The sequence below is a fragment of the Balaenoptera ricei genome, chromosome 4 (assembly GCF_028023285.1).
Source record: "Balaenoptera ricei isolate mBalRic1 chromosome 4, mBalRic1.hap2, whole genome shotgun sequence".
NCBI classification, from domain to species: domain Eukaryota; kingdom Metazoa; phylum Chordata; class Mammalia; order Artiodactyla; family Balaenopteridae; genus Balaenoptera; species Balaenoptera ricei.
The window spans coordinates 94171716-94195743 of record NC_082642.1 but is presented as its reverse complement, the minus strand read 5'-3'; the positions used below and the strand labels follow the sequence as shown (position 1 = coordinate 94195743).

At 44.1% G+C, this 24028-nt stretch overlaps 2 protein-coding genes across 4 annotated transcripts in view; one reads left to right on the top strand and one right to left on the bottom strand.

Annotated features, from left to right (window-relative positions):
• Positions 1–24028, bottom strand: part of HCLS1 (hematopoietic cell-specific Lyn substrate 1) — a 48687-nt gene that overhangs the window by 678 nt on the left and 23981 nt on the right. For 2 of the 3 annotated variants that reach the window (XR_009502924.1, XR_009502923.1), the window contains 8 exons: positions 23925–23994; positions 23110–23321; positions 22583–22687; positions 21843–22080; positions 21637–21705; positions 20823–21437; positions 11071–11189; positions 10909–10948 (listed from right to left, as the gene is read on the bottom strand). Coding sequence is in view for 1 of the 3 variants with exons in the window: in XM_059921027.1 (XP_059777010.1) it covers positions 21301–21437; positions 21637–21705; positions 21843–22080; positions 22583–22687; positions 23110–23321; positions 23925–23994 (831 nt within the window). In the remaining 2 variants the exon portion in view is untranslated. Of the gene's footprint in view, positions 1–10908; positions 10949–11070; positions 11190–18678; positions 21438–21636; positions 21706–21842; positions 22081–22582; positions 22688–23109; positions 23322–23924; positions 23995–24028 lie in introns of those variants that run through there. The other variant, XM_059921027.1, reaches the window with a different exon arrangement.
• FBXO40 (F-box protein 40) lies at positions 36–19746 on the top strand. The gene is made up of 5 exons (XM_059921026.1): positions 36–263; positions 396–486; positions 11008–11040; positions 11934–13844; positions 16333–19746. Exons 2-5 carry the CDS (start codon positions 403–405, stop codon positions 16492–16494), a joined length of 2190 nt encoding a protein of 729 aa, XP_059777009.1. The 5' UTR covers positions 36–263; positions 396–402; the 3' UTR covers positions 16495–19746.

Genomic DNA, 24028 nt, shown 5'->3' with positions numbered 1-24028 from the left:
GAAAGCACGGTTATAATTAGAGCAGCAGCGTGTCCTGAGTGCTCCACCAGCCACTGTGGGCACAGATGGATCTGCCAACCACACGCACAGGACCTTGAGAGGCTGCTCGGGCCTTGAAATGATTCTTCTTACAAGGATTTTCCTTCTTCCTCAAGGGAAAGAAAACCCATTGATATAAAACCCCACTTGCCTTCCGGCTTCCCCTGCTAACTGCCACTCCAACAGAGACGGAGTGTGGGCAAATACAGGAGAAAGAAAAAATCGTAAGCTGAGCCTGGTCACATTGCCCCTTGTGATATAGTTTTATTTTTAACTTCAAAACACTTGAAAGATTTCTGTTGAAGTATTTTTCTCCTTTCCCTACCTCCTCGACAAAACTCTGTCCTCTGCTGCAGCCAATGCATGCCGAGCCACCTCCGGCAGTCTACGTGCTCACCATCAAGGGACACAAGTGCAGCAGATGCTGACTCAGCCCATGCCATTAAGGTAAGCTTTTCAATGTGGGCAGGTTCATCAGGGGAAATTTAGAGTGGTGAACACGGAGGCAGAGGCTGAGTGGCATATCACCTTTTTGCTCTGAGTAAGAGGGTTGTTAAGCAAATTAGTTACATATGGGGGAGAAAAGGGTTAGCACTGAGAATGAGACCCAGTCATAGGTAAACTCCTGCTTTGAATATAAAATCTTAGAGCAGGAAGAGATGACCTGCTTTCTAACAGCTTAGGCTCTTTCTTCTAAAATCAACCATAATGGTTATGTGCTATGTCTAAGGTTACACAGTATTGATGGGGGTTCAGGATGGCGGCGGGGAGGAGGTGGTGAGGAAATAGGTGGAAGGCCCAGAACCCAGGATTTCTGTTTTCTGAAGTCCAAATGGTGTGATCTTTCCGCAATCACCATTTGCTATGTTAACTGCAAGTCATTCTCATGTACTTTAAATTCCATCACCTGTGTCACTCTACCAGTTAATTTAGCACAGTTGTATTTACTGCATATATTATTTAAATTCTGCCTGCCTGTTTTTCTTTAACAATATTCCCTAAACATGACTCACTCCTCCCCAGCTCTCTTGAATCCAAATGCATCTATGGAATAGAAGTGAAAGTATTTTACAAGTTGAAAAATGGTATACACATGCAAACCAAAAATTATCACAAATTTGAAACTTGCAAATCCAGAGGGACAAAAGTAAAATGATTAATGATACTGGAGGAGTCAAACACTTTAAAGTGTAGATAGGTTATTTCTAGCTTTGGGAATAACAGCATAGTGTTGCATGCACAAATAAATTGGCAGGGATAAGGGAGCAGTGTTTATTTTCCTGTTTTCCTCTGGACCTCGCTTTAGTGTTATATAGTTAAAAGTTCAGCTAAGGACATCCTAGGAAGTGGCCTGTGCAGCAAAAGGGATTCTGTACACTCTGAACGTTGCAGTGTACAGGCTAAAGCCACCAATGTCAAGTAAAAGGAGACCTACCACCAGACACCTTAACTCCTGGTTCCTTCTTGCCTGCCTCTGTAACCTCCAGATGCATCCCATAACTCTGCTATAGGTGTCTGGGTTATAATTATGCCTGTTTGCTAGGCACAGTCAAATGCACTGCGTATAATTGCCTAACTTCATTTAATTTTGTCAGAGTTTCCATGGCACAAAGGTCTTCAAGGGGTATACCGGGTACTTTCCTAGCAAGATGGGCATGTTAGCTTAGCAGTAACCACCCAGACCGGCTGACTCAGAGCTACTCCTAAATAATCCATCTAGTTTGCACTTTCTTGGCCAATACAAAACAGTAATTTAAAACACTGAAACTAATAATATAAGTACAAGATATGAGAATTAACTAGCTAATTAAATAACTAGAAAGTTTAAAGGTAGAGAGATTTCTAGTGTAGGTACAGAACTGCAGATGGTGAGGTTGAATAGATTTGAGGGCGGATGGTTTTTAGGGTATAGTGAAAGGGCTGAAATCATAGCCTGAAAGCCCAGGATTATGGGACCAGATGTGGGAATTATCCTCAGCCAACTGGTTGTGTTAAAATCTCAAGATGCAAAGGGATTACTTTAATATTTAACTTTATACATTTTCTTTCCATAGAATTAAGTATCTCCATAGCAGGGAAACAGATTAACAATGTATAATTAAAGTAACAAATTAATTGGCTGGTTAATAGGTTAACAGTTAATCTCTGTCCTTTAACTCTTGACCTTGTCACTTCCACTAAAGTTAAAGCTCAGGAATAAATAATTATTGCCAGGGCTAGCCACATGAGGAGGCAAAATAGTCGCTGCATCATGTGAGGGGTGCTGGGAGGGCCCCTTGCCTAAAAATATCTCCCTGACACCAACCCTGATTGCCTACTAACTTTATAGTGAAGAACGTTAAAACTATTTTCTGTTAATTGCATTCTCTAGTGCTTGAGTCAGTGATTTAAATATACCTGCTTTATGCCTTCTCATGACCTTGTTGGCCAGTGACACTTGGTCACCACCTCTTCCTCATTCTTCCAGGCCTTGTCCTGCTTTGCCCTTGGTACCATCTAAGCTGCCCACATGCCCTTGGTCATCGTCATGCAGGTAGCTCTGTGTGGCACTGGTTTCTACAGAATTTCTCAGTAAACTATCAAGGTGAAGTAGAAAAAAGAAAAGCATGTGATTAGAGTCAGAGACTGTGGGAGCATAAGCAAGACACATTACTTCTCTGGGCCTCAGTTTCTCTTGTAAAAAATGAAGAGTTTAACCTAGACCCTTTCCTAGACCATTTGTTCTACCAGATCAGAAGCTGCATTTCAAAAAAGATTGCCCAGGTGATTCCTATGCACACTGAAGTTTGAGAAGCTCCGGAGCAGAGGATTTCTGTTTATCTATCTGATCCAGATTTCTGATTCTATGACTGTAAGTGTTGAGAACAAGTGTAACCTCCTACAAACAATTCTGGCAGCATTCAGATTGTTGCGGTGCGCGGGCTTCTCATTGCGGTGGCTTCTCTTGTTGCAGAGCACGGGCTCTAGGCACGCAGGCTTCAGTAGTTGTGGCTCGCGAGCCCTAGAGCACAGGCTCAGTAGTTGTGGCGCACGGGCTTAGTTGCTCCATGGCATGTGGGATCTTCCTGGACCAGGGATCGAACCTGTGTCCCCTGCACCGGCAGGCGGATTATTAACCACCACACCATCAGGGAAGTCCAAAACCTTCCTTTTCAAATTAATGAACAAACTAATGTAGGTAAACAATTAAAATTATGAACTTGAGGCCTGGGAAGCAAAGAGGCCTTCAAGTTGCCTTGGGGGCATCTGAAAGGTCCTCCGGGCCTGATACTGTACTATTTGAATTCCTAAGTGCTTGAGAAATGACTACTTTGTGGTGTTTACAAGGGGCCAAAAGTGGGGGAAATTAGGGAGATTCACATCCTTAAAGGAGTGAGGTAAGATTTTTTTTTTAATGGGGTTTGAGGATGATTAAGCTGGCAGTGTATGTAAGATCCATTGGAGTGGGGGAGAACTAAAAATTGAACAACCAGCCAAGGGCTCTGGGAGTGATGTAATGGGAAGAAATAAGGTCTGGACAAGGGTAGTAACCATGAGAATGACCTTCCTGATAGAGGAAGGATGAACAGTTGAGTGACTCTTGTACACTAGACACGTTCCTTATCTCATTTGATCCTCACACAATCCTATGAGTTATGATGAGCCCCATTTTATGGATGAATAAATTACCTTTAGGGAGATTCAATAACTTGTCAAAAATTACTCAGCAGAACATGAGAGTGTTCATTAATTTACTTTATTTTATTTTTATTTTTTAATTTTTTTGGCCGCTCCGTGCAGTTTATGGGATCGTAATTCCCTGACCAGGGATTAAACCTGCGCTCTTGGCAATGAAAGAGCAGAGTCCTAACCACTGGACCTCAAGGGAATTCCCTCATTAATTTACTGTAGATTGGGTGTGTCAGGTAAGAACTCTGTGGAGGTAGCAGGTAAGGTGATATCTGAATAGCAAGAAGGAACCCATAAGCAATTAAAGAGCAAGGGAAGAATTCTCTTGGGAGAAAGAACAAGTACAGGAATTAGGAATGAGCAGCAAGGCTGGAGCTAAGTGCTCAAGGGCGAGAGGTGAGGTAAAAGAGGCAAGCAAGGGACATTCATGTAGGGCCCTGTGGGCCAAGAAAAGGACATCAGAGCTTATTCCTTGTGATGGGATAGAATCTCCTAAAGATTTTAAGCAGGGAAGTAATGATCTAAAATTAAAAGTTGCTGGGTTAAGAATGGTTAAGAATCCACCTGCCAATGCAGGAGACGTAGGTTCAAGACCTGGTCCGGGAAGATCCCACGTGCCGCGGAGCAACTAAGCCTGTGCGCCACAACTACTGAGCCTGCGCTCTGGAGCCTGCAAGCCACAACTACTGAGCCCACGTGCCACAACTACTGAAGCCCACGCACCTAGAGCCCGTGCTCCACAACAAGAGAAGCCACCGCAATGAGAAGCCTGTGCACCGCAATGAAGAGTAGCCCTGCTCACTGCAACTAGAGAAAGCCCGCGCACAGCAACAAAGACCCAATGCAGCAAAAAAAAAAAAAAGTTGTTAAAATCACTCTTTCTGCTGATGAATGGGCATCAAAATGGGAGAAGTAAGACTGATTATAAGGCCGTTTCTCCAGACTGGATGAGAGATGATGGTGCTTGGACCTGGGCCTGGTGGTGGAGATTGAAAGAAATGGATAGATTTGCCAACTGCCTTTACAGATCTTTCTCCTAGGCCTTCCCACCTAACTGGGCAGTAGTTTCTTTGTGATTGGGGCACAATATCAGGCTCATCTAGCTCTCAAACTTGAACTTACAGTAGAATCAGCTGGTAGGTCTGATTCAGTAGGTCTGATTTGGTGGGGCCCAATAATGTACATTTCTAACCAGTTCCCAGGTAATTCTGATGCTATTGGTCTAGGTACCACATTTTAAGGACCACTATTCTAGTTGACTTGCCTTTGCTTATTAACTTACTCCTTTCTGAGTGATCCACAAAGCACCACAACCTGCGTCAAATAGTGTCTGCTCCCCTGACAATTTCTAAATTCTCCTCTATTTCTTTAAAGAAATATTCATCCCCCAAACTCAGGCACCTGGTCCTTCTACCTACTCATATTCTAGTTAAACTTCATACAGTACAATCAGTAAAATCTAGTTCTGTGCAGCTCTCTCAACTATTTAAGTCTAAATTGTATTACTTTGTCTCCTCTAGACAGGAGAACTTTAAAACAAATTTTGGGGGCTTCCCTGGTGGCGCAGTGGTTGGGAAGCCGCCTGCCAATGCAGGGGACACGGGTTTGAGCCCTGGTACAGGAAGATCCCACATGCTGCAGAGCAACTAAACCCGTGCACCACAACTACTGAGCCTGCGTTCTAGAGCCCACGTGCCACAACTACTGAAGCCCGCGCGCCTAGAGCCCGTGCTCTGCAAAGAGAAGCCACCACAATGAGAAACCCATGCATCACAACGAAGAGTAGCCCCCACTCGCCACAACTAGAGAAAGCCCGTGTGCAGCAATGAGGACCCAGCACAGCCATAAATAAATAAATAAACAAACAAACAAATAAATAAATTTATGTTAAAAAAAATGGTCAAAATGGTACATTAAAAAAAAACAAACATATTTTGGGGAGAGTGTTTTTGGCCATAGACTTGATTGAAGTTCATTTTTAAGAGGAGGGAATGTATGTACTGCCTTTTCAGACAGGAAGCAAGAATTTAAAGGTGAATATAGGGGCATAGAAACTGAAGGGGAAAATGTCACCTGGATAACCATACTCTGTTTCAGGCATAGAATTTTGTCAGCTTTTTCACAGTGAAGAGTTTCTATAATCTATATGCTTTGATTTGGTAGGTATTTCATTTTAAATGTCAGACTCCATATTATAGTGCAGATTTTTTTTTAACGATAATGGCAGATAAACACCTGAAAATTTGTTTGTTTTTAATTTATTTATTTATTTATTTTTGGCTGCCTTGGGTCTTCGTTGCTGCGAGTGGGCTTTCTCTAGTTACGGCAATGGGGGGCTAATCCTCGTGGCAGTGTGTGGGCTTCTCATTGCAGTGGCTTCTCTCATTGCAAAGCACGGGCTCTAGGTGCGCAGGCCTCAGTAGTCGTGGCACACGGGCTCAGTAGTTGTGGCTCGTGGTCTCTAGAGCACAGGCTCAGTAGTTGAGGTGCACAGGCTTAGCTGCTCCGCAGCATGTGGGATCTTCCTGGACCAGGGATCGAACCCGTGTCCACTGCATTGGCAAGAAGATTCTTAACCACTGAGCCACCAGGGAAGTCCCTATAGTGCAGATTTTTAACCTTAAAAATCTTCCCTGCCACATTTGTATTCCCTGAAATGCAAAGGCATGGGACCTGCGCAGTCTTCTTGTTTCCTCTATTCAGAAGGGCACAGTATGGGTTGTGGTCCAGAGGGGGACCAAAAAAATAAACTTCATCATAGGCATGGAGGTGCTTCCTAATGTGAAGCATCCAGCTTCTCTACTATTTGGAAAGATTATACAGGTAGACACCTTTCTGTGCCCCAACTGGGGGAAAAAAGGCTTTCCCCTTACAGACTCTAGCCATGGGCTTGCATTCTCCCCAAATCATGGAGATGGACCACAAATGTCTCTATGGGTCTCTGACGGACACAGTGTGAGGTAGCAGACAGTAGAGTTTGAAGCCAGACAAACTTAGGCTTCTTTGTGCCTCAGTGTCCTTATCAGTAAACTGGAGATGGTAATACCCACCTCACATTATTATTGTGAGGATTAAATGAGATGTTATGTAAACGCACATGTTAAGCACTAATATTTTATTTCTCTTCCACTATGACATCCAAAATGGAGAAATCACTCCATCTGGGAAAGTCAGACAGACCCCATGGAGGATAAGGATCCAGTCACTGCACAGGAACAGAAATTGGGAGAACAGGGCATCTCATGTCACAAGACAACCAATGATAAATCTAATTTGATTAAATTGAGGCAACACCAGCTGACTCCAATCTAAGGTGACCAATCAGCTGTCTAAGTTTGCCTGGGAATAAGAGGTTTCCTGGGACCTGGGACTTTCAGTGCTCAAACCAGGAGAGACCGGACAGAGGCAAACCAGGATGATTGGTTACACTGTTTCTCCAGCAATAATTAGACTATCAACAATTTTGGATTGTCCTTTATCTCAGTGGGAAAGATTTCCCCCAGATATACAACAAAAGGTTCAGATGTGATTTTTTTTATGCCCTTAGGCTATATTTGTCTTTCTCCTTTCCTCCACTGCCAAATGTCTCCACAAAGTCATCTCCACTCAGTGTCTTTCTGCTCAGCACATGCCTTCTCTCAAAGTCACTCATCTGGGGTAGCTCCAGAGCCTGGCAGAAGATCTTTAAATAGCAACATAAAGCAACAGCATCTTTGTTGCCTGCCTGCATTGCTTTTCTTTCCTCTTAAAGGAATATTTTCATATAACCTCAAAGAGATGGAGAGCAATAAGACTCCACCACAAATGTTCCCAGCTTCAATAATGCTGTTGCTAAGAACCATCTTTATAATGCTGAAGGATAAGAAATGATTGGCAACAAGGACCTAATGTGTAGCACAGGGAATTATACTCAATATTTTATAATAACCTATAAGGGAAAATAATCTGAAAAAAAATGGATATAGATGTATATATAACTGAATCACTTTGCTCTACACCTGAAACTAACACAACATTGTAAATCAACTATTCTTCAATTAAAAAAAGAAGAAGGAGAAGAAGGAGAAGGAGAGGAAGAGGAAGAGGAAGAAGAGGGAGAAAAAGAAATGACTGGGCTTAGAGTTCATCACTATTGTCCCTCCAGCCAGACACATGCCTGCTGATAGGGGCAGAGTTCTCACTACATACACTGAGTGCACAGAACTAGCCAGGGCTGCTTTGCCCTTGCTGGAAACTGGGCTCAACTTTGTGACAGAACCCGGTTGGCAAATATGAAGTTGGACATTCCTGGTGCTGTTAGCTTTTTTCACATAACCTTACTCCATTTGTGACCTGCCTCTTCTTCCCCACTTAAAAACCAACAGGGGACCCTGAGTCATCCAGAGTCCATTCTTGATGAATGTCTGTTATGAATAGAAAGCAGATGATCACATTCTCCCAGCCAGGGCACAGGCCCTGCCAACATTGGAGTGTGTGCTTAATAGCTTTCTCCTCGACTCCAAACAAACACTAGATTTTGAATGGCCAAGGGTCCCACCTCACAGCTGAAATGCAAATGCTCTGGCAAGAGCTCTTTGGGGACCTGCCATGAGCAGTGGCATTGTCTTCCCTGTTCTTAACCTCACAGCAGCATTGGAGGCCATCACTCACCCTTTCCTTTACATCTGGCAACATAGTCCTGACTCTCTTAGCTCACTGGTCTCTCCTCTGGCTCTGCTTCTTCTTATTGTCCCCAAAGTGGTCATACTTAGCCTTGACCTTCATGGCTCAGATTTCTATTCTGTGTTCTCACTTCCCCAGTTATGGCTTCCTCTTACTTTTAAGTGGATAATTCTCAAGTCTGCACCTCTATATTCTAACCCCTCATCTTCCCACCCACATGATCTGTCATCACCTAAAGCAACTTGTATTACACTCGCTGGACCCATTTTTCTTCCCAAAACAGTTCTCTCCTTAGACCTCTATTTTTCTCAGAATTACACCCAACATTCTCTCTTCTTAGTTCACCTTCTTGGCATCACCTTTGACTCTTCTTCTTCCCCCATCTCCAGCCAGAAACAAAAATGTTAGTTGATCCTCCCTTGTAATGTCTCCTGTCTGTCTCATCTTGCCTATTTCTACTGTCATCAGTCTCACAATCTCAGCCTCCATCATGTTCTCTACATAGCAGTTTCTAACTCTAGGTCTTTCCACTCCATTCTTCCACTACTACTGGTTAACACCCCAATTACAATGGTAAATGGTTCCTTATCGGGTACCAAATAATTCTAGATGCTTGAGCCTAATATTTATGAATTTCTACAAGTCCATAATGGGCTTTTTCCCCCCAGGAGTGATCTGGAATATGGCAGGAGCCTACCTGAATGTTAAATTGTATGTTAAAAGATCAAGTAGCTAGACTCTTGCATCCAAAAGATGTGCTCTTTGCCTGATCCTATTCTGCTCCATCTCAGTCCTACCCTCACAGCCTTTCCACTCTGCTCAGCTCCCTCTCTGTCTGATTAATCTTCTAGTTAGCCCTGAAGCTACTGATGGTCAGGCTGACTATTAGGGTATGGGGTATCCCTCTATACCCTAAGAGGGATTCTGGCGTGATCCCTCTTTCACACTTATAGTGCATGAGTCAGATGGGGAATGTGTTAAGAATGTAAATTCCAGGATACACCCTTCGCTCAGGTCAGGGGTGCAGCCAGCATCTAGAGCAGTGTTGTCCAACAGAGTAGCTACTGATCACTTGAAGTGTAGCTAATATGACTTGAGGCACTGAATTATTAATTCTAGTTCATTTTGATTAATTTAAATTTAAATAGCCACATGTGGCCAGTGGCTACCATATTGAACAGTGGGGATCTATATATATATTTTTTAAACATCTTTATTGAAGTATAATTGCTTCACAATGGTGTGTTAGTTTCTGCTTTATAACAAAGTGAATCAGCTACACATATACACACGTTCCCATATCTCCTCCCTCCTGCATCTCCCTCCCTCCCACCCTCCCCATCCCACCCCGCCAGGCGGTCACAAAGCACTGAGCTGATCTCCCTGTGCTATGCGTCTGCTTCCCACTAGCTATCTATTTTACATTTGGTAGTGTATATATGTCCATGACACTCTCTTACCCTGTCACATCTCACCCCTCCCCCTCCCCATATCCTCAAGTCCATTCTTTAGTAGGTCTGTGTCTTTATTCCCATCTGGAGAGGGTGTGGAGAAAAGGGAACACTCTTGTACTGTTGGTGGGAATGTAAATTGATACAGCCACTATGGAGAACAGTATGGAGTTTCCTTAAAAAACTAAAAATAGAACTACCATACGACCCAGCAATCCCACTACTGGGCATATACCCTGAGAAAACCATAATTCAAAAAGAGTCATGTACCAAAATGTTCATTGCAGCTCTATTTACAATAGCCAGGACATGGAAGCAACCTAAGTGTCCATCATCGGATGAATGAATAAAGAAGATGTGGCACATATATACAATGGAATATTACTCAGCCATAAAAAGAAATGAAATGGAGGGATCTATATATTTAACAAGAATCACAGTTGATTCTAATGAACAATAGTGTTTAAAGCCACTTTAACAAGCAGTCCAGGTGACCCTTATGCTCACTTACTGGTACATAGTAGGTAATCAAAAACGTTTGTTGAATGAATGGATGAACAAATGAATACATGAATGAAGTAGCATACAATTTCCTTGAGATTTAAGGCTGTCTCTTCTAAAAAAGAAAAGTTGAGGGGGATTTTCCAGATGAAAAGAGGCTAAAAAGATTTAACAAACAAATGTAATAAATTAACCTTAAAGGGATCCTGGTTCAAAACTGAGTTGTTTTTTAAAAAGTACAGAAGATATTTTGGGGATAATTGGGGAAATTTGAATATAGACAGCATGTTACATGATATTAGAAAATTATTTTTAGTTTTCTTAGGTGAGATAATGTTACTGTAGTTACAAAAAATGTCTTTATTCTTAGGAAATACATGCTGAAGTACTTACAGATGAAGTGTCATGACATCAGCAACTTATCTTCAAGTGGTTTGGCAAAAAATGTGTGTGTGTATGTGTGTGTGTGTGTGTGTGTGTGTGTGTGTTTGTTGAGAGAGAGAGAAAGTGAAAGGGGCAAAATGTTAACAATTGTTATATCTAGGTAGAGTATATTTGACTGCAAAGTGTGGGCCAGGACACTTACCTCCAGGGTGGTGGAAGAATATGTGAAGTCTCTTTAGCCCCTGTTAAAACAGATAAAATACTTTTCTTACTAATCATTCATACTTATATTTTCCCCTAGAGTTACAAAGCAAGAAGAAATTTGGAAGCTATGGTAAGTACCAGGTGTTTATTGGAACTTTACCTTTCACAGGTCCAGGTCTGGCTTCATTTAGCCTGTAGCCCAAGCATCTGGCAGATTTATCCTTTTGCTCTGATGATATATATTGGCTTTTTGCCAAACCAGAGATGCTAGAGCAGAACCTAGAAGAAACCGACACAGAATAGGGGGAAAGCAGAGACCTGAGAAAGATCTGTGAGCAAAGATTTTTAGTAAAATTTTACATATGAAAAAGCAAAAAATCCAGGTATAATCTAAATGGCTAACAATTCCTTCATTCAGCAAATATTACTGAATGCTTACAATGGTCCAGGTCCTGTGACAGGTGCTGGGGACCAAAATGTGAACAAAATCAGACATGCCCCATGTCCTCCCAGCATACCCCCTAGTGGTAGTTGGTTAAATGAATGACAGAACACTCATTCTGGAAGGTTACACTCCCATTATGAAGAAAGTTTGCAAAGAAAAATTAATAAAACAGCCTAGACAGGTCATAATAGCAAGTTAAAGCAGAACGCAAAATTGTATTCATAGTATTAACTGTGTCATATAAATCCTCCACAACCCACAACTCAAAAACAGCAATTGTCAACCTTGTAGCCCATTACTTTCACCTTTGTTTTTTTTCTATTCTCAACACAGCTAATACATAGAATAAACTATTGGAAAATAAAGAGAAGAGTATTGATAGCTGTTGTTTCTAGGTTGTGGGATTATGAGTGTTTTTGCTTTCTTCTTATGATTTTCTATATTTTTCAAGATTCCTACAATAAACATGAATAAACAGGAAATAAGTCAATTAAAACTTAAACACTCACAGACATGCATAGAGCTTCTCTTCCAGCAGTCATTTGTTTTCTCTTTCCCCTTGCCTTTGGTGTCTCCAGCGTAGGGCGCACAGGCCTCCACCAGGGCAGCACAGGCACTGTGACAGATGCTTCAACCGTCACTGCCACATGCCTGTGGAGCCTGGTGTCTCCTGCCTGGTGATAAACTGCCACCTGTCCTGCGGCGCTACCTTCCACATGTGCAAAGAAGCAGAGCACGAGCTCCTGTGCCCTTTAGAGCAGGTTCCGTGCCTCAACTCCGAATCTGGCTGCCCCCTTTCCATTTCCCGCCACAAGCTGGCCAAGCACCTGCAAGTGTGCCCCGCCAGCGTGGTCTGCTGCTCGATGGAGTGGAACCGCTGGCCAAACGTGGACTCTGAAACAGCCCTTCACGAGAACATCATGAAAGAGACCCCCAATGAGGAGTGCTTGGACACAGCCCTGGCCCTCCAAGACCAGAAGGTCCTCTTTAGATCTCTGAAAATGGTAGAACTTTTCCCAGAAGCTAGAGAACCCATGGAAGAGGAACCTACCATGAATGGTGAAGCCAGCTGGAAGGAAATGGAAGGAGCGGTGGGCGGGGCAGATGCTGGTTTGGTAACAAGCGGCTCTCTGTCAACCACCAACGGAGAGGTGGCAGAGCTGAGCCAAGAAGAACGAGAGGTATTAGCCAAAACCAAAGAAGGGATGGACCTAGCCAAGTTTGACAAGTGGGAAAATATGTTCAGCAAAGAGCACGCGGCCTCTGCTTTAATGAGCTCATCAGTGAGCAGTGAGGGCACGAGCAGGGACGGCCCAGAGATAGAACAGATTTCCAGCAGCAACAACACAGTAGAAGAGAGCGCTGCCAAAGGGAAAGAGACACAGGAAGACCAGAAGCAGCGGGACTTTCATGCAGCCATAGAAAAGTCAGGGCTTGCCCCTTGGCAGGATGGTGTTCTGGAAAGACTGAAAACAGCTATGGATGCAAAGGACTATAATATGTACCTGGTGCACAATGGGAGGATGCTTATTCACTTTGGTCAGTTGCCTGCTTGTACACCTAAAGAGAGAGACTTTGTTTATGGCAAACTTGAGGCTCAGGAAGTGAAGACGGTTTACACCTTCAAAGTTCCCGTGAGCTACTGCTGGAAGCGGGCTCACCTCAGAGACACCTTGTCGAGTTGTAGGCCAAGTGAACACAAGGCAGTAGATACTTTGGATTTAGGGATCACTGTGGAGGACCTGCCCAAATCAGATCTCATCAAGACCACCCTGTTGTGTGCTCTGGAAAGAGAACTCAAAGGTCATGTCATCTCTGAATCCAGGAGCATTGATGGGCTGTTCATGGATTTTGCTACACAGACATACAGTTTTGAGCCAGAAGAATTTTCCTCCAGGACGGTGCTGGCTGACCTTCTAACCACTGCCAACCTGAATGGGCTCCATATGGAGCTCCACAGTGAGTGTGTGACCAGGAGACACAACAAGAGCAGTTCTGCCTTTACTTTCACTTGCAACAAATTCTTCAGGAGGGATGAATTCCCCCTACATTTCAAGAATGTCCACACAGACATTCAGTCATGTCTCAATGGTTGGTTCCAGCACCGATGCCCCCTTGCCTACTTGGGATGTACCTTTATTCAAAACCATTTCTGTCCCCCAGGGCAAAAGGCAAAAGTAATCTATAGTCAGGAGCTCAAGACCTTTGCCATCAAGCCGGAGGTTGCTTCAGAGCTGAGTGAGGGAGGGAACAGCCATCTCTCAGGCCGTGAAGGAAAAAGCCAGAATTCTCTAACCAGCCTGCCCCTGGAGGTTTTGCAGTACATTGCTGGGTTCTTAGACAGCGTCAGCCTATCCCAGCTCTCCCAGGTGTCCGTGCTGATGAGGAATATCTGTGCCACTTTGTTACAAGAGAGAGGGATGGTCCTCCTGCAGTGGAAGAAGAAGAGGTATTCCCATGGAGGCACCTCGTGGAGAGTTCACAGAAAGGCAAGTAAATAGTCATTCACTTATTCATTCATTCAACAAGTATTTACTAAGGGCCTTCTGTGCACCAAGCAGTGTACTAGGCACTGAGATTGTACTAGGTTACCGGGAATAAAACACAGTCTATGAACTCAAGGAGGTCAGCATAGTAGAGGAGACAGACCCATAAACTTAAAAATGGCAATACAAATGGTAATGCCTATTTATGTATGTGTCCTGCATGTCTTCCGTTTGCTCACATGATCCATTCTCCATCGTGATCTGTCCCCCAGGAGGCTGATCTTTACAGACTAGCTTAACCAGCTCCCCTGCCCTCCAGCTTCCAGTTGGGCTAATCTAACGGGAGTGTATCAGCAGGAGATGGTCAGGAGGGAGAAGAGTGAGGTTGACATAGCTATTCTTCTGGCTTCCTCCCTGCATGCATTCTCCCCTGCACGACATTTTGCACTGGCCATGTCCCTCCAGCTGTATCTGATGGCTCTCTCCACACAGGTTACCGATTCTGGGTTCCATTGACTTCCTTCCTCCCTTTCAGGCCTAGGGTAGTAACACTCTAGATTGTTACTAGCCTGGGTTTTCTATACTCTGCCCACACATTTGTATATCATTCCTTTATAAAATTGTCTTCAGATTACCCAGTTTGAGCGTGCCATCTGTTTTCTGCCTGGACTCCAACTGATACAATATGCCAACAAATTCTCCTCAGCCCTATGTCAACTAATTTATTTACAAACAAGTTTTGCCCCTGTTGAATTCATTTTGAAATTCTAAAATAATTTGGTCCACTGATTTCCCCTGGTTCAAATGCTTATTTAATTTTTTAAAAAAACTCTGCTGTATAGATGAAAGAATCTTTCCCTTTGGAAAAACCTCATTCCCTTTTCCCAATCAGGTTAGGCTTGCTTAACTGTATTATAAGTTCTATTGGCTTGTACTGTATAGAAGTGAAACTCCCAATTCGTCATATCCAAGGTGCCGTAGCATCCTCTCTTATGGTACATATATTGGTAATGCGAATCACAAATTTACGATGCCCATTTAGGTCAATAATTCCAAAATCTCACTGTTGAGTCTCTTCCCAGTATGTGGGTATATGCAAACTGGTATTGGGGAGTTAGGAGATGTTTACATCTATTTTTATTGATTATGTCTAAAACATCTTGCATATTTTCTATTATTTATTCCCGGAGCAGTCTTCTTCAAAAAATAATTATCAGACTCTCTCTCATGAATTCATGCTTGAATCCATGCCTGCAATCCATGTGTTAGATAATGACTGCCAACCAACCATGTGTTAGGGATAAACATGAATGAGACTAAGACCCTGCCTTTGGGAACTGTATCGCCAAGATACAATGTATCATCTAGAACTACCTAATATCTTCCTCTGTAAAATCAAATGCAAATAATTTAAGTTACATACTAGAAATTTCATTATTTTTTGGCTCACATTTTTTCCCAATTCAGTGATTGCTGACCACTCTTAAATATCATTTGGGACAAACTAATTTCCTTGCAGAAAGGAAGAAAGAGAATTTAGTTGGAGCTAAAGAATGCTCATATTAAAATGGCCTTTTAAAGTACAAAGGGAAATAGTTCCAAGATCACAGGATACACTTTTCTTATATAGTAACAATGACAAGAAACTGAGGGTGAAATGATCAGGTTGAAGGATATCAGATTATGTCTATCCTCATAGCCAGATTTTAAAACTAGTGGCTTTGCCACCACATCCTAGGTGGAAAGGCCCATAGGGATTTGAGTGCCAGACTTCTAGATTTCTCCTAAGGTTTCTGTTCTAGTGAGACTCTTATTAGTTAGCATACTTTTAGTTTTAAGCAATAGAAAACCAACTTAACAGGACAAACAATAAAGGGAATTTATTGGCCTATATAACTGAAGAGTGCAAAGGTGATGGCTTCAGGTATGGCTTGATCTAGCAGCCCAAAATGCCCCCAAATGACCGTTTTACTCTCTATTTCTTATCTCTACTTCCTCGCTTGTGGCTCCACTCTAAGACACAGTTCTCCCTTCATGGTCCCTGGTGGCTGCCAGAAGCTCCTAAGACTTTAGCTTCCAAGTTCAAGCACAGAGGGGAAAAGAGACTCTGCTTCTTGGTATCACAAACAAAAGTTCTGGAGTAGAGTCTCATTGGCACTGGTTGTCCTGATTTGAACCATATGTCTATTCTAGAACTAACCACTGTTCCTGGGGAGGTGGGGGATGGGGGAAGGGTGTATGTCAATAAGCAGATTGGTGTTAGTCATTTCCACACAACACATGGCTGGCTGGGATGATTATCAGTTGGAAGGGGGAACTAGGAATTGGATGCTGGAGAAAGGACTAACAAATGTATGCTGCAGCCACTAAATACTCTCAGGAATCTAAGAACAGGAAGAACAGAAAGGCATTTCCCCACACTGTTCAAACAAAGCCGGCCTGAGGGTTATCACCCCAGTGTTTACTTTGGAGCTTCTCTCTTTCCTCATAGATCTGGCAGTTCAGCAGCCTCTTCTCCAAAATCAAGAGCTGGGAGTTTAATGAAGTTGCCTCCATGTCTGAGCACCTGAAGTCCTGTCCTTTCAACGTTGTAGAACACAAGACTGACCCGATTCTTTTGACCAGCATGTGTCAGCCCCGTGAGCAGGCCTGAGAGACTTTAGTCACCACCTTTAAAGCCAGACCAAGAGGAAGACACACCTACTAAAGGCTCAGAAGCCACCATTCTTGGATTCCCACTCAGGGTTACTGAAAGTTCGACAGAGTTTGGTTTTGAGGACTTCCTTCTGTAAACTGCAAATGTGCTTATCTGGGTGTTTTGGAACATGCAATGTCCTTCAAAACCTGAGCAGCTGCACAAGGTCGAAGAATTTCCTAAGCCACGGCTTGTATAACTGCTATAGTGCCATACTGATAACTTATTCCCCCCCCCGCCACCACTTTTTTTCTAAAATAAATCAGTCTGTGAAGTATTTTAAATAGGTGACTTGAGGCCATTTGGAAGATGAGTCCAAGTCCTTAGGAGATGAGAGAGCCGTGAAATTCCATAACCAGCACAGGCCTGTGCTTTTGTGGAGAGCTTTTCAGTTTATAAGCACTTTCAATGATATGGAGTAGGCATTGTAGGGATGGGGACTGACATGCCTCCCAGGGCACCCAGGGTGAAGGGCACAGTTTGAAGTTTCTGGACCTGGGGTTGTCTTGACAGTCAAGTCCAGGGCTTTTTTTAGTTGCCCCACTGCCTCTAAGCCCAGACAGTCCAAACAGCCTGAAAGAATAGAGACCTAGGCTAAGCACAACAGCCTCGAGGACACCAAAGGCCACAGGATGAGAGGTGGAAATGAGGTCCTAGAATGAGATTGTTGTGTAGAATCTTGGCAACATATAGAAGGACAGCCTTGGAAAATGAAGAAGAATCCAGAGGAGATATTATATTTATGGAGAAAATTAGGACCAAAAGCCAGAGCCTACTTTCAAACATTTTAATAGTGATTTGAGAGTCAAGGTTCTTTTCCTCTGAAAATTATATTATCCGTCTGGATTAAGGAGACCACAGGCATGGGCCAGCACCACCCTGGGCTAAGTGAAATGATCACGAGACACTAACACCAACTTCAGTGTCATGTCAGAATGCACAGGGTAGCCCAAGGAGACCTCGTATCTGGAAAAGTCCAGACAAGGCCCACTGCAGCTCCTGTGGTACCAGTCGCCAGGTCCTAGACATCACTTGAGTACCCCATCGGGAATCTTGAGAAGGAAGACATCTGAACATAGTGATTCCCTATAATTGCTCTTACCTATTGCTGGCCATGACTGCATTCTGTCAAAAATGTGTGACACTTCTGGGTTTTGGTAACAAATAGTTAAAACTTATGAGAACAAAAGTAAAATAAAAATACACAATAGATACTGGCATCCCCTAAAGCAGGGTTTCATGGAACTACTGACATTTTAGACTGGATAATTCTTTGTCATAAGGGACTGTCCTATGTGTTGTAGGATGTTTAGCAACATCCTTGACCTCTATCCAATAGATACCAGTAGCACCCCTACAGCTATAACAACCAAAAATGTCTCCAGACATTGCTAAAAATCCTCTGGGAGCAAAACCACTCCTGGTTGAGAACAACTGCCCTAAAGAATGACATGCCAATGGCAGTAAATTAGGATAAGCTTTTTAGTACAGCAAATTCTTATCTCACATAGTTATCTACAATGGTCATGATTTCATGTAGCTCTTCTTTCTTTACCAAATAGGTTTTAGACACATGATGATTTTAAGTTGGGAACCAAATGGAGCTGGTTTGTTTGGTGTGGCTTCACGTCCTTGGGTCACAGTGCAAAAAGTATATCCTATCAGCTCTCCAGGTATAGCTAAAGCCAGGAAGGTTGAGCTATTTATCTTAACCCTAACTGTAACTCTCACCCTAGCCCTAGCCCTAACCTTAACCCTCTCTCCTTAATCGATGCCGTTTTCCTAGCAGTCCTCAGCAAGTGAGAAAGAAGGGAAAAGGAGGATGGGCATTGTGGGGAAGCAGAGAACAAAGAATTTAACCAACAACAAGAAAAAAGAGTCTAGTCAATATGAATGTTTGTTATTGCCTGGGTTTCCCTCTGAACATGGTCCAGAGCTGGTATAGATGAAGTAGATGACACCCCTGAGAAGAGTCAAGAAGGCATTAGAGCAAATCCCAGAGTAGAAGTATGCTTATCTTCCATTATAATGTGCCACTTGGGACTATTCAGTAACGTAACTCTATTTTTCCTAATCCTTATTGTTTGGTTTATATTTCACATTTGTATATAAGGCGCCATTTTCTAAAAAATATAACTAGAGTGTGAGCTAAGATTTTATTCAGTGAAGATGAATAACTGCGACAGCTAAGCAGTGAAGTGGGAGAAAAGGAACCGATCCAGGGTTCAGTTCCGTGTGTTTTGAATCTAGTCCTTCCTATATGGAGGATGAAGTTTCTGAAAATCCATTTTGGGTTTCTTATTTTATTAGAAAAAGAAAGCAAGGGGAGCTGTAGACTAAGGGAGGTGAAAATCTGGGGCTACCGTGAGCTGGATGAGAAGTACAGAGAAAGGAAGAGAGCAGAGGGCTCTTCCTTGACACTCTGGGCAGCCCAGGGTTCGGGAGGGCATTCAGGAGACTAACCGCACTGCTCTGTGGGCCCCACCCTTCCAGGCACACTTTACTTTCCCAGCTGCTGCCTTCAGCACAATACTGAGCTGATCAACATCATCAAACGCATTTTACAAGGTATCTGATTGTATATGTCGCAGGAAACCAGAGTATTGCAGGTATCCACTGGCCTACACAATCAAGCACATTTTATGGTGAGAGGGCAATTGGAGAAAAAGGGAAGCCTTTTAGAGAGACGGTGGAGTAGACAGATGATTTGATCAGTGGGATGAAGCTGTAGTGAGCAGCACGTGCAGCAAGCATCATCTGAGAGAGGCAAGACGGCTAGACACGGCTTCAGATTAAGAAGCAGCTAAGGAGAGTGAAAGGGGACTGTGGACCCAAGAACAGGAGCCTGGACAGGGAGGTGTCTGTGAGCAGAGCCCTTGAAGAGAATCACCGCCAAGAAAGTCAGTCCAAGTAGAGATCAGCCGAATGTGGAGGGCGAGGTCTATAGAACTGAGGCAGAAAGGACTTTATTGCCTTAATAATATAAGGATCTGGAAAAGAAGTTTCTGTCTTATAATGAAGGGAAAAGTGAAAAGCAAGGTGGAACTTGGATGTAAGAATAAAACCACTGCAAAAGTCTGATCTATGTGTGATGTCAGATCAAACTGAAGTGAAGAATGAGATTGTGTATATCTAGTGTGACTTACCTCTACACACTGGAAACCCCAATGTCTCTATAGGCAGAAATAAAAGCTGCTTTTCACTCTGAAAGTCTAACTGGGTGAATCTTATAAGTGAGGTGTAGAGACAGATGTGTGACTCACTGGCATAGAGGTCGCTGTGGAAACAAAGGTGTGTGTGTCTTGAAGAAAAGCCAAGGAATGAGCCTGAGGGATGCAGTGCTCTAAGCACATGCACAGCTCACCAATGAACTTTTATAAAGTCCTGCAGCAACTATGGGTCTCAGACACCAATCCTAGCTCTTCCTTGATCCCACTGTCTTCTCCATCTTTGAAAGCTGAACCCAACTTCAGATACCAGTTATAGCACAGACTTCTATTTTCCACCCACCAAAGATCCCCTATACCAAATCCCTGACTTTCATTTCGATTTGATTTTGGTTTTGCCTAGGATCTCCTATTCTAGACCTTGCCGAGCCCAATGGCCTGGGGTTAGGATAAACTCACCGTGTCCTGGCCTTTCATTCTCCCTCATCCCCATACTTTGCTTGGTGATTTGCTTTTTGCCTATCACTGGCCATCCAAAGGTCCTCACTTCTTCTCCTATCAGCAGCCTCAGCTCTGGACCACACAGAAACTTTATGAGCTTCCTCAATCTACCTTCTTACATGACCATGGATTTCATTCATCCAGCTACAAGGAAGCCTAGACTTTCTCTAGTAGAGGCCACTGTCACTCTAAATCCTCTTAACACCTCATTGTTTCTTTAGTTTTTGTCTTTTTTTCTTGGCTAAATCTTTTCCTCCTTTCTTTCCCCTAATTTGTGCTTTTGCCTCAAGAATCATTATGCACTAAAAGAGTGTAGTCATTACTCCCAGGCAGAAAGTGGCTGGCCTCTCACAACTGCTGAAGCCAGCAGAAGTTGAACTGTCTTATCGTGGACCTTTCCTGGCCCCTGTTCCCCTACCTTATTGCCATTCCCCAGGCCCATCTTGTTTTGGACTGGGTATCAGTAGAGTCTAAGGAAAGGGCACAGCCCTTGACACCCAGGGTGCAGAGTGATGGGCAGTGGAGGAGAGAGTTTTCTGGATATCCCTGAAAGATGGAAGGAGAATTGGAGCCATGAGAGTCAGGACCATTGAGGGCTGCATAAAAAGTACTATTTACCTCAGAATAGAGGTGAGCCATGGTCCCACTTTATTTCCACTTTAGGACTGAGCAGAGAGAAGATTCAGAGATATTTCTGCAGAGAAGGAAAGTAAGCAAACAGCACAACCAGGAAATATAAACATACCTTCCCAGGTAAGCAAACCAGGAAGCTCAGAGTTCACAAACAAAGGAAGGTAGAGTGGGGGGGGGGGTGGGTGTTAGAGGGGGGATTCATGGGGAAGGAGGCAGGATACAAGATAAACATCCCTGAGATCATCTAGGGTATCCAGGATAGACAGGACACCAAGGGGAAGGAGACCTCCTTCCTCATGCTGTCTCTGCCCCAAACCCTAATGGAGAGGGAGAGGGAAGTCTGTCTAGAGCTTTAGGCAACTCATGACATCCTGTCAGACACTTGCAGCAGAAATGAAAAGTGGGTGGAGGCAGAGCCACTTGGGACAAGGGAAGTCACAGTGCAGAAGACAGACAGCCACAGTTACTGGAGGAGCGTGACATAATTTGCAGGGAAGAGTCCAAAGTGGCCATGGCAACGTCCCCGCCACCAGCCCTCGTCCACCATCTCAATGTCAGTGATGATGTCATCTGGATCAAAGGAAATCTCATCACTTCCCTCTGGGGAGAAAATTGACAGGATATTAGGATGGTCAGGCAGGAATCCCTCCACCCCTGTGTCCCCTTTAAACCTCAGGAAGGGAAATAGGCCTGTTCTTGATGCCAAGTCTGGGCCCTATCCTGACCCCCAGAATCCATCCCCCCTTTCACGTATCACGGGCCTCCAGGCACCAGACCCCTCAGGCCACTCCCAACCTACCTCCTTGGTAATCATACAGGGCTACAGCTGAGATCCCAGCCCCAGCCCCAGCCGGGCAGCCTGATGATCCTGCATAATGAGAAATATGAATATGGTCTCATCAACATGGAGAAGGAAAATAGACAGGTCCTTCTGTGTAATGGGGGAATTCTCCCTCTTCCTCTCCCCTACAGCTGACCAAATCCAGGAGCTGCCCCACCACTCACCAGCCAGAGTGGAGGAAAAAGAGGGATCCTCAGGCTCGAGCACATCTTCATAGTCGCCCTCTGGTTCCTCATCCGGCTCATGTCTGTCCATTTCCCCAACATCCTCATAGTCATTCTCAGGTTCAGGCTTGGGTTCAGGCTCGGGCTCAGGCTCAGGTGCTTCTTCATACACTGGCTCTTCCTCCATCTGGAAGCCTTCTGGAGTCCTGGGGGGCAAAGCTGGGGGCTCCTCATTGTCCTGAGAAGAGACAGTGTGAAGCAGGGTGACTTCTGTCCACCAGGAGATGCCTCTCCAAAATCTCCCAATGGAGGACTGCTAAGACCCCACCCATCCCCATGCTTCCATTCTACCCTCCATCCTTGCATCCTTCTAACAGCCTCTCCTAGGGAACACAATCTTTCATCCCTCTTCATTCATCAACCTCCCACACCCACCCACTCAAAACACCTACCAAAAGATGATAGAAGGGAAGCAGAAAGCAAGTCAGAATCCTTGGAAGACAAGGAAAACATTGAAGCAAAAGCAAAAGCAAAAAAAAAAAAAAGGTGAAAGATGACAGCTAGGATGACTAACTATCTTAGTCTGCCCAGGACTGGGTGATTTCCCAGAATATAAGACTTTCAACGCTAAGACCAGGATAGTCCCAGACAAACCAGGATTGTTGATCACCCTGTACAGCCCACCTACTAGGACATGAGGAGATGGTGAAGGAGCAGAGAATCTTTGGAGCTCTGCTTACCTCTGGGGGATTCTGCCTTGGGGGCTGGGTAGGCACTGGTTGTTCCCTACTGGTTCTCACAGGCCCACACTCTGATGACAGACAGCTCCCTGCTGGAGGCCAGGCCTGTGGAAGATGAAGCATCTTTCCAGTGAGCAAGAAACTTCCATCTTCTCTCTTGTACTGACCTGGAATACCCCTTCCTACCTCTGCCAGTTCAAATCAACCATTCCTCAAGATGGGCTCCAACCTGAAATGACAGCTCCTTCCTCTTGTTGTTGCAGCAGTAATTGACTGCACTGGCTAGTGACCTATCTTCTGTTGTACTATGTAAATCTTGGTTTTTTTCAGCTAACATTCTCATATGTATATATGAAGCTTAATTACACAATCAGATTGAAATCTTCCTGAAGACAGGGATAGCAACTGTAGACTTTGCCTAACACAGGGGAGGCCTGTGCCTTATTTTCTCCTAAGGATACAGACCCCTTAGGCTCTTGTCTGGGCAAGGAATCCTTGATGTGGATCCCGAAGGGCCAAACACTTACCTCTGAGGAGATTTTCTTGGGCAATGGGGCTGACACCACCGGCTCTTCCATAGTGGCCACTGGTGGCTTAGCCTCCTGGCTCATCTTTACCAAGGCCTTTCTCTCCTGTTGCTGCCTGGCTATCTGTTGTGCCTTCTCCTCTTCCTCCTGCTTCCTCTTTTCCTCAGCCATGGATTCAAATTTTGCCTTCAGCCCACGGGCACCACTGGAAGCTGCAGACACAGGCAAGAAAAATTAGGGTTGTCTTGGGTTGGAGGTAGGGGAGTGGCACTGGAATGAAGAAGAGGAACCAGTTAAATATCGAAAGAAGAGTAGGTAGAGAGGGGACTCATGGAAAGGGAGGTAAAGAGGTATCAATGAAGGAACAAGGGGATTATAGGAGGATAAGGTAACCCTGATGCCTAGATTTCCATACAGCCAGGCCATGTGATCTCAGACTCTTGCCCTTTTTAAATCATAAGGCTTGTTCTCCTAACCTGCATCTTCCCTGTCCACATTTCTTAAATCTGTATGCCCTCTGGCCATCATCTACCCTCTATCCCCCATCCAAAGCTCCTTTCCCTATGTGTTCTTCCCAAATGGCTCCCTCCCTTCCTCCCTCGGTTCTCTGCTTACAGTTTCTTTACCAGTGTCACTCAGATATCCGCTTAACCTAATTTTTTCTAGGAGAGGGAATCTGGGAATATGAGGGTAGGGGTCAAATCTACCTCAGCTAATCTAGGCAGGTAAAGGCTTGGAATAGGTAGTCTAGGAAGAAAAAAGAACGAGAAGGGAGAAGAGGTTGAAGAGCACAGAGAAAGGGAATTAAAACTCACCAGCCTCTATGGGTGTTGTCTTCTTATAAGCTGTGGTTGGGGCCTCCATTTCATTGAAACCAACAGCACTCTGCAGGTAAGAGAACAGTATGTGTAGTGGTGGG

What these genes read in the sequence shown, in the direction of transcription:
- FBXO40 (XM_059921026.1), top strand. Translation starts at nt 403, where the DNA reads ATGCCGAGCCACCTCCGGCAGTCTACGTGCTCACCATCAAGGGACACA. An exon ending in GAAGAAATTTGGAAGCTATG is followed by an intron (nt 11,041 to 11,933) that starts GTAAGTACCAGG and finishes TGGTGTCTCCAG; the next exon opens with CGTAGGGCGCACAGGCCTCC. An exon ending in CGTGGAGAGTTCACAGAAAG is followed by an intron (nt 13,845 to 16,332) that starts GCAAGTAAATAG and finishes CTTTCCTCATAG; the next exon opens with ATCTGGCAGTTCAGCAGCCT.